Raw genomic sequence first — 10,135 nt, 5'->3', positions numbered from 1 at the left:
GAGAAGGCCACGGCGGGAGTCTAAATTTAAGGGCGGGGAAGTGGCAAAGGAGTGCACGATCTCACTGTCGATGCGGTTGTGCACATCGTGGGTTCTGGATCGTGGTTTTTCTTTATATAAAAAATAAAAATAAAATCAGCAGTTATATTTTTAACAACCGTCGTATCTCCAGCAAGTCGTGGAGATGATCGTTGTCTTGCGTAGTTTGCTGTCAAATGTTAACTTTTACAATTTATCTCGTGAGGCATGCAGGGGCAGTATGTAGAGGCACAAGTCTCTGACCAAGAGAAGCATGCTTCAAGTGGCTTCTTTAACTCTCAGACACACGGGCGTGGTACATTTATTGGGAGTGGTAATTGTTTTCAGTGATACATTCGCTGGTAGGAGCAGTGATATGTTTCTTCAGAGGCACTGTTGTGTGTCCGTGTCGCAACTGACGCTACAAGATGGTCAGAAAGAACGAGAAGCAATGAGAGGCGTGGACATGCAGCTGCAAGAAGCACTCATACAACTAGAGGCGAAACGAGAGGCACAGACACGATGCTACGTGAGGCACGGAGTTGAAGCTACGTGATTGCACGGACGTCAATTCGTGCTATGGTGCTACGTGAGGCACGGGCACGAACAAATAGCCGTGCACTCAACTACATGCGCAAAAAGCCACAGATGTGTTTCTGAGAAGCACCGGCCTCCATGGTTTTACCGCAAGGTGGGATTCGACATTTATCCAGGGCATTCCGAGTTTTACAAGTGTAGGAAGAATCGTTTTTCACTTATATGTTCTGTGGCGGAGGCTCGGCTATTACTTGTATGACGAAGGAATGTACGTCGAATGTACGTGACGCGAGGATTGACAATAGGCGTCCGTTACTGTTTTCCCGGAATGTTTTTCAATTAACTGCGAGAGGAATGAATGTGCCGATGGAATAGGCACGGTCATGTCTGAAATAGTTGCAAGGTCGTCTCTAAGGTGTCCTATACGCTTTATAGTTACAAGCACGGTCGTCGTACTTGCTGAGGCATGGAGGTGAATGATGGAGCCTATGCCTCTGCGACAGTCACCTCCCATATTAAGAAGGAAGTAAATCTTCATAGACCCGATATGTCGGAAGCTGGCCATAAGGCACGCTCCTGCCTCTGCGTTTTCGGTGACGTCACGTTTAGTGCCAGCGGGGTCGACGTAATGCTCAGTTTTCTGATGTTTTTGTTGTCAGCAACTTTCTTAACATGTTACGCAGGACAGAGGTACGGTTTTACCCGACGAACTGGAGGCACGGACGTGATTCTAAGGGAGGTAGGGACGCGAAGGATCGTGATGCAAGCACGTGAAGGTGTGCCTCTGTTTTCAAGAAGCTTTCATTGACACGTTTTCATTGCGGGGGCCATGGCCTATGAGTTTCATGTGTCTTCGAAGGCATTCGGCCTCATTAACGGACGTGAAGTCAATTTACGCACGGTCTCCATAGGAGTGGAAGCACCGAAGTGCCTTCGTGGGTGTTTTAAGTAGTTGGTGTTATTGACGGACAACTGTGCCTCTATAGTGTTCTTCTCCGAGGGTCACGGGCGTAAGCAATGTTTTCCAAGGAGAATAAACGCCTAACTACCTCTGTATTCAAAATGTTTTTCCAAAGTGTTCCATACGAACGATTTTTAATATTTGTGTGTGCAATGGTTTGTTAGAACATTGTGCACTGCTTTTAGGAGCATTATGTAATTGTTGTCCCTGCATTTCGACGCTGCATCCACAAAGGTACTAGTGCATTGCATGCTCGTCATTTTTGTGGATTGCTATGTGTACCTGCTCTGTGCGTTACGCTAATCGTATAGTATCTGTACTGCGTTTATATTTTTCAGTTCACGCCAATATATTCTAATAATAGAAAACTGCAACATTGCATTGGAAATAATCTTGTTCAGAAGATAAGTAAACTGGAAGCAAACTACAAGGTTAACTGCGACACAAGCAAATCTAAATTTAGAACAAGTAAACGGCAGTCTTGAGAGAAAGCAAATCTAACGGGAAATCTAGAATGGCATGAGCAATCTTCTAGTTACTTTTCATGGCCGAGACCACCTGCTTCAGTAGTCGTAGTCGGCCCAGGACCTTGCGCGCTTCCTGGTCTGCTCCTTCTTGAGTTTTGCCCGGCGGAGGCCTTCCTGGATGATGGTGAGGCGGCTCCATATCTCGTACGCAGCGTAAGCATCTTTTGCCGCGTACTCGATGTGCCTCATGGACAGGGGCATGCGCGCCCATCGCTGGTGCTCTGCGTTGGTGAGCTTCTTCTTCATGTTGTTGTAGTAGTCGTGGAGAAGGATGCATGAGACATCCCCAAGGGAGTCCAGAGGCTTGGTAGCTGTAGGCACCCTCCATTCCTTCTGGATGTCGACGAAGTGGGCGATCTCTAGTCCGACGCGCCCGAGCATCTCTATGTCGCCGTCGATGGAGAAGCCAGCAAACGTGTATCTAGGGTCGGCGAGGAAGTTGTTGAACCTGGTGCAGTTCTTGTCGGCAGCGCTCAGTTGGAAGAGCAACACCGGATGATCCTTGCCGACGGAGAGCTGGACGAGGGCTGGTTTCTGATCTTCGCCAACGTCGTTGGTGTACTTCACATCAACTCCGACGATCTTGTGGCGCTCGAATTCGAGGTGTCGCTCGTACTGCTTGATGGTGGTCGCCGCCTTGTGCAAGTCGTTGGTGTGGATCACGTGCAACTTGGTGTTGCCGCGGGCCTGCACCTCCATGAATTCCTTGATGAATCCCATGGCCTGGAGCAGTTGGTCTTCCTGCAACCTGCTTTTTCGTGGGGAACAATGAGTGGGAGCGCAATGGCGATTTCTGTTGTTTGTGTGTAAGAAGGCCGCGGTGGAAGTCTAAATTTAAGGGCGGGGAAGCGGCAAAGGAGTGCACGATCTCACTGTCGATGCGGTTGTGCACATCGTGGGTTCTGGATCGTGGTTTCATCTCCCTGGTGGTGCGGTTGTGCACATCCTAGGTTTTTGATCGTGGTTTTTCTTTATAAAAAATAAAAATAAAATCAGCAGTTATGTTTTTAGCAACCGTCGTATCTCCAGCCAGTCGGGGAGATGATCGCTGTCTTGCGTAGTTTGCTGTCAAATGTTAACTTTTACAATTTATCTCGTGAGGCATGCAGGGGCAGTATGTAGAGGCACAAGTCTCTGACCAAGAGAAGCATGCTTGAAGTGGCTGGTTTAACTCTCAGACACACGGGCGTGGTACATTCATTGGGAGTGGCAATTGTTTTCAGTGATACATTCGCTGGTAGGAGCAGTGATGTGTTTTTTCAGAGGCACTATTGCAGCTAATGCTACGAGATGGATAGAAAGAACGAGAAGCAACGACAGGCGTGGATATGCAGCTTCAAGAAGCACTTATACAACAAGAGGCGCAAGTAGAGGCATAGATACGATGCTACGTCAGGCACGGAAATGAAGTTACGTGATTCACGGACGTCAATTCGTGCTATGGTGCTACGCGAGGCACGGGCACGAACAAATAGCCGTGCACTCAACTACATGCGCAAAAAGCCACAGATGTGTTCCTGAGAAGCACCGGCCTCCATGGTTTTGCCGCAAGGTGGGATTCGACATTTATCCAGGGCATTCCGGGTTTTACAAGTGTAGGAATAATCATTTTACACTTATATGTTCTGTGGCAGAGGCACGTCAAAGATCGTGGATGTCGCCTAGAGGGGGGGGGGTGAATAGGCGCTTTAAAATAATTACGGTTTAGGCTTGAACAAATGCGGAATAAACCTAGCGGTTAATTTGACAAGCACAAAACCTACAACCACTAGGCTCACCTATGTGCACCAACAACTTATGCTAAGCAAGATAAACAACTAAGTGGTAGCAAGATCTATGACAAGAAACAATATGGCTATCACAAAGTAAAGTGCGTAAGTAAAGGGTTCGGGTAAGAGATACCCGAGGCACGCGGAGACGACGATGTATCCCGAAGTTCACACCCTTGCAGATGCTAATCTCCGTTTGGAGCGGTGTGGAGGCACAATGCTCCCCAAGAAGCCACTAGGGCCACCGTAATCTCCTCACGCCCTCGCACAATGCAAGATGCCGTGATTCCACTAAGGGACCCTTGAGGGCGGTCACCGAACCCGTACAAATGGCAACCCTTGGGGGCGGTCACCGAACCCGTACAAATGGCAACCCTTGGGGGCGGTCACCGAACCCGTACACTTTGGCAACCCTTGGGGGCGGTCACCGGTACCCGTCAAATTGCTCGGGGCGATCTCCACAACCTAATTGGAGACCCCGACGCTTGCCCGGAGCTTTACACCACAATGATTGAGCTCCGAACACCACCAACCGTCTAGGGCGCCCAAGCACCCAAGAGGAACAAGCTCAAGGGCACCAAGCACCCAAGAGTAATAAGCTTCTCAACTTGTAACTTCCACGTATCACCGTGGAGAACTCAAACCGATGCACCAAATGCAATGGCAAGGGCACACGAAGTGCCCAAGTCCTTCTCTCTCAAATCCCACCGAAGCAACTAATGCTAGGGAAGAAAATGAGAGGAAGAACAAGAAGGAGAACACCAAGAACTCCAAGATCTAGATCCAAGGGGTTCCCCTCACATAGAGGAGAAAGTGATTGGTGGAAATGTGGATCTAGATCTCCTCTCTCTTTTCCCTCAAAAACTAGCAAGGATCCATGGAGGGATTGAGAGTTAGCAAGCTCGAAGAAGGTCAACAATGGGGGAAGAACACGAGCTCAAAGGATAAGGTTCAATGGGGAAGAAGACCCCCTTTTATAGAAGGGGAAAAATCCAACCGTTAGTGTGCTCAGCCCGCACACGAGCGGTACTACCGCTCCACGAGCGGTACTACCGCTCTGGCGGAAGAAGCAGGGAAAAGGAGCAACCAAACATGAACCTTGGGGCGGTAGTACCGCTTATAAGCGGTACTACCGCGCACCCCAGCGGTACTACCGCTGGAGGAGCAGAACACGGGACAAAAATGCAGTAGCGGTACTACCGCCCAACCGGAGCGGTACTACCGCTTATAGGCGGTACTACCGCCCATCAGGGCGGTACTACCGCTTATAGGTGGAACTGCCGTGCCTTACTGCCGTGCAACTACTGCAAAACTCGACACGAAAAATGCAAGACCCAAAATCGAGGCGGTACCAGCGCGGAACCGTAGCCGTACTACCGCTTATGGCCATAGGCGGTACTACCGCTTTGGACAGCGGTACTACCGCTTGGGGTGATAAGCGGTACTGCCGCTCTGGCCGCGGTACTACCGCTAGGAAACCAAGACTGCCATAACTTCTGCATATGAGCTCCGAATTGAGCAAACTCAAGCTTGTTGGATAGAGAAAGACGAGTAGCATCAAAACAGCGACTGGTTATAGTAAGAAGAGGCAGGGGAGTGAAACCTCCAACCGAGAAGAACCGGCATAACCTCCAACATCGAAAACATCATAGAAGATGCGAGTGAACCCCGTTTTCGATGAACTCGAGCTTGTCATCAAGATGACCATAAGCTCCAAAACTCACAAAGAGAAGAACCAAACCAGAACCAACAAAGATGATGCAAGGATGCAATGGTTTGAGCTCTCTATGAACGATACGATCAAGCTACTCATCGAGAGCCCCCCCCCCCTTGATAGTACGGCAATCGATCCTATAACCCGGTCTCCCAACTACCATCATGAGACCGGTAAAATAGAAAACCTATCAAGAGCAAACCTTTGCCTTGCACATGGTCCACTTGAGCTAGATGATGACGATCTTGACTCCCTCAAGTTGGACCACCTTTCTTGGTTGTGTTGGCTCGATGAAGACTAGTTGATTGCTCCCCCATACTCCACTATGGGTGAGCCACTCTTCCGCACATCTTCACCAGTCCATTGTCACCACAATGGACGGCAAGCTTCAAGCATTTGATCTCGTCATGATGCTTCACTTGAACTTGCACACCGCAACATCTTCACAAGTCCATTGTCGCCACAATGGACGGCAAGCTTCAAGCATTTGATCTCTTCATGATGCTTCACTTGAACTTGCACACCGCAACCTAACCCCACAAAGAACTCTCACGAAGATCATGGGTTAGTACACAAAGCGTAATCGACAATGCTTACAACACCATGGGATCGCTTGATCCCTCTCGGTACATCTTGTGCGCTTTGTGTGTTGATCAACTTGATTCACTCTTGACTTAGTCTTGATCAACCTTGACTCTTTCCAACTCTCTTCATTTGGATGATGTCTTGAAGGTAAACATGAATGATCACACAATCTTCTTCTTCAAGACATGCTTGCAATAAGTTCTACTCTCACATGACCAATCTTTGGATAATTCCTTAATAACACCTTGGTCACCACATAAACTCCTTGAAACCAACACATGGACTTCAAGAAATGCCTATGGACAAATCCTTCAAATATAACTCAAGGCAACCATTAGTCCATAGAGATTGACATCAATTACCAAAACCAAACATGGGGGCACCGCATGTTCTTTCAGCACGGCAATTACTTTTGTGACGAAGGAATGAACGTCGAATGTACATGAAGTGAGGATTGACAATAGGCGTCCGTTACTGTTTCTCCGGAATGTTTTTCAATTAACTTTGAGAGGCATGAATGTGACGACGGAACATGCACGGTCATGTCTAAAATAGTGGCAAGGTGGTCCCTAATGTGTCCTGAATGGATCACCTTTAACGCTGCACTGTTACAAGCACGGTCGTTATTCTTGTCGAGGCACAGTCTTGAGAGTCATGAATGTGCCGACTCAACAGGCACGGTCATGTCTGAAATAGTTGCAAGTACGAGATGGGAAGAAACAACGAGAAGAAACAAGGGGCGTGGGCATGCAGCTGCGAAACGCACTTATACAGCGAGTAGCATAGCTAGAGGCACAAGTACGATGCTACGTGAGGCACGAACATGAACCTATGTGAAGGCATGGATGTTTAAGGTGACTGAGCCATAGGGGAAGGCGCTAGGTTTTTAGGAGAAGTGTTGTGCGGTTGGCAGAGGTGTATGCTTGAGCTCATCACAACAAACTACTTGGCATGACGCTATTCTGCGGAGCACCATAGTGAAAAATATGTATACTACTGACGTGCGGAGCTAGCAATGTCACTAAACTATTCTGGAACATACTTCACCACAGCCATTCATCCTCCATTATTATTCAACGAATCCTTTTATTATTATCAGAGATAAATAAACTAACCCACGTAAGTGCTTCACCTTCTTTGACAGGGAATTTTCACCACCGTCCTCTTGGACATAATTATATGCTCAGTTACATACCATGACATAACTAAATAAAAAAACTGATGTGTACAGGCTATTCAACAAACAGACATAAATTACTGAACTAGGAAGTATAGCCACCGGCAACGCTCTATTAGGAAAGGTCGTTGATTATCATCCGCAGCAGCTTCATGTTTCCCAGTGTTGGCCACCGCTTTTCAATTGTGACAAGGACAATTGAACCAACCCTTAGCTGAGCTTCCCGGGCAAAATCTGAAAAACCGGTCACCTCCATTCTGCCGTCGGTTCGTATGGAGTACGTTGTGCTCATGTCTATTGCATCATACATCTCTGTTAGGCTGATACCACCGTTTTGAGGTAGATATCCCAGGTTCATCTTTAGAAGCCTCACAACGGCAGACGGGATTCTCTGCAGATTGTTCTGAGATTACTAGATAAAATCAATGTACAAGGACATAAAACATTGAAAATAGCAAACAAAACCATGGCAGTGGATCAAAACAAATATTCAATGACTAACTAGACGACCATTTATGACATTGGTGACGTTTAGACGCTGCACAAAGGGTATGGTGGGGAAGTCGTCAGACTCAAACACATAGTATATCATCTGTCCAAATTGTCTATATGAGAGGTTTATGCCTCGACCGAACACTGTTTTCCCAATGTACTCCCTCTCCGAGTCATTTAGAAAATCAAGAGCTACATGGAAAAAAATAACTCATTTTCAAACAAATTTGTTTAAACAGATGAACTCGGTATTTAAGTTTAAAATGAATGGTTAAATTCAATGCATGTGATCAAGTTGGGATGATAATCAACAGAATTGCATAAAATGTTTTCAAAATAACTTTGATTGTAAGTATGTCATTAATTTAGTGGACAGGGGTAGGAGCACCAAAGTATGCTAATAAACGTAGTTGATAAAACAGGATGGAAGTTGGTGCACTTACCTAGTGATGGTTTGGGGAGGGGCCTGTGACCTCCTCGAGAATCACTGAGTCTCAGATCTATCTCGATGGACAGACTCCCAGTATCCAGGTTTATGATGATTAGATCTCGATAATGAAGATCGTAGTCACTAATTAACTTTCCCAGCCAGGTCCATGAATTTTAGACCGGTTAGGTTCATCAGTGATGTAGATCTCGTATGACAGATCCTCGTTGGTGATCAGTACTGGATTTGTTTGTTTTCCTTCTTATTGAAATGCTTCCTCTTTCCATCGATAGATTGAAGAAGTGACTTGCTGCCTACAATAGCATGGCACATACTGTGAAAGAAAAAAAATCTTACCAGGCATGTATAACCAAGACAGATAGAGCTTATCATATATGTACCAATTGTTTTCAATAGGTTGCTATTTGATAAAACAAGGTACATCAAAAATTGAAAACATATCATTAATTGCTTAAATGTAGGCATTCCATTCAAACAATATGGTAGAAACTTTTATTTCCTTCATCAGAAAGATACACTAGTTGGTAGTAACTGATGGGTAGCATGGGGTGGCAAACATTTCTCCTTACCAGGCATGTCTTGAAGCATCGAGGAAGATGCACTATTATCGCGCTGTGAAGAACGCCTGACTCCAGTCCGGAGCAACCGACGTTGGTACATATATCACAGCACATGGTTTCCCCTGGTATACGTTGCAAAACAACGTTTATATGAAATTCTCAACACAAGGAAAATTTTATTATCTTGAAAAACTATTCGGCTAAACTGGCATTTTTACATAAATAGTCATTCACAAGCAATTTCCTAAATGTGCACAGCTTTTGATTAGAAGGTGGACAGTAGATATGGGATATGTAATAATAGAGGAAATATGAATTTAATTAAATCAGCATTTTATTTTCCAAAAATGGTTGCTTAATTCATCACAATTCAGTATTGACTATTTTTAGAGCAGTTCACAATCTTGGTTGTCAATGTCAATCAGTGAAAGGATTTCTGCTGCTTGGTTTTAAAAGCACCTTTAGCAAATGTATATTTCAAGACAAGACAGGCAAAAAGGAGAAACAATAGTCTATCATCAGGCGGCTCAAAGGAGTGTTTGTAACATTAAAATTATATGTAAATTCGTCGGAGTTGCACCCAGCAACAACGTCATCCGCGACCATACGCCACCGTTACCGACGCCAACCACCGGAACATGTGTGGCTAGGTGGTATTTGAAACGGGTGATCCATCAACGTTAACCTTGCCTCCAGCGTACAGGACCCCAAACGCTATCTACAAGCACAGACGCCGACTCCCAGTCAACAGCACCCCAAACGCTGACCTCCAGCACCCTGTGGCCGGTTAAGCAATAGAGCTCAACGTCTGGCCACTCGCTTCGACTTCCGGCCACCGCCGTTGTTTGCAAGACCTAACGGGCTTCAATTTAAACTACCAACCTCCCTCGGCGAAGTTCATCGCTCACCTGGGACTTGGACGCCGTAGGTCACTGCAGCTCGTAGCGTTCTCAAGCACAAACGCCGACTTCCAATCAACCCCACCCCTAAGAGGCACGGGTCGTGTACAAGTTCGGCCTCGTACTGCGTTGATTTGGTCTAGATCACAACGAATTTCCAGGCAATTCCTAGCATAACAACGCAGATGCGTCGCTTTCAATCACGGAGAGACGAAACCAACAAAGAGGAAAACGGATCGTAGCAAAAAATTCACATAGAAATTAAGAGAAAATAGACTAACCCTGGATCTAGAGGGAGAATCGAGAGAGAAGAGACGATGAACTCTACAGCGGGTGAGTGGGAGGGGGCGGTCTGGGTTGGCACAAAATAGAACAGACAGTTATAAGACGCGCCTGCTCACTGACATGGGGCTACTATACAGCGGCAAAGACAAGACTATTGGCTTAT

At 46.4% G+C, this 10,135-nt stretch overlaps 1 protein-coding gene across 1 annotated transcript; it reads right to left on the bottom strand.

The window, feature by feature from the left end:
• Positions 1–2,079: 2,079 nt before the first annotated feature.
• On the bottom strand, positions 2,080–2,763 carry LOC141041213 (uncharacterized). The gene has a single exon (XM_073507334.1). The coding sequence runs from the start codon at positions 2,761–2,763 to the stop codon at positions 2,080–2,082; it is 684 nt and encodes a 227-aa protein (XP_073363435.1).
• Between the last annotated feature and the right edge of the window lie 7,372 nt (positions 2,764–10,135).

Source organism: Aegilops tauschii, chromosome 2, assembly GCF_002575655.3.
Source record: "Aegilops tauschii subsp. strangulata cultivar AL8/78 chromosome 2, Aet v6.0, whole genome shotgun sequence".
NCBI classification, from domain to species: Eukaryota; Viridiplantae; Streptophyta; class Magnoliopsida; order Poales; family Poaceae; genus Aegilops; species Aegilops tauschii.
The sequence above is the reverse complement of the archived record's forward strand: the minus strand, read 5'-3'. Positions and strand labels throughout refer to the sequence as shown.

Bases quoted from the DNA above. Each gene is read 5' to 3' on its own strand.
- LOC141041213 (XM_073507334.1), bottom strand. From the start codon at position 2,763: ATGGGATTCATCAAGGAATTCATGGAGGTGCAGGCCCGCGGCAACACC.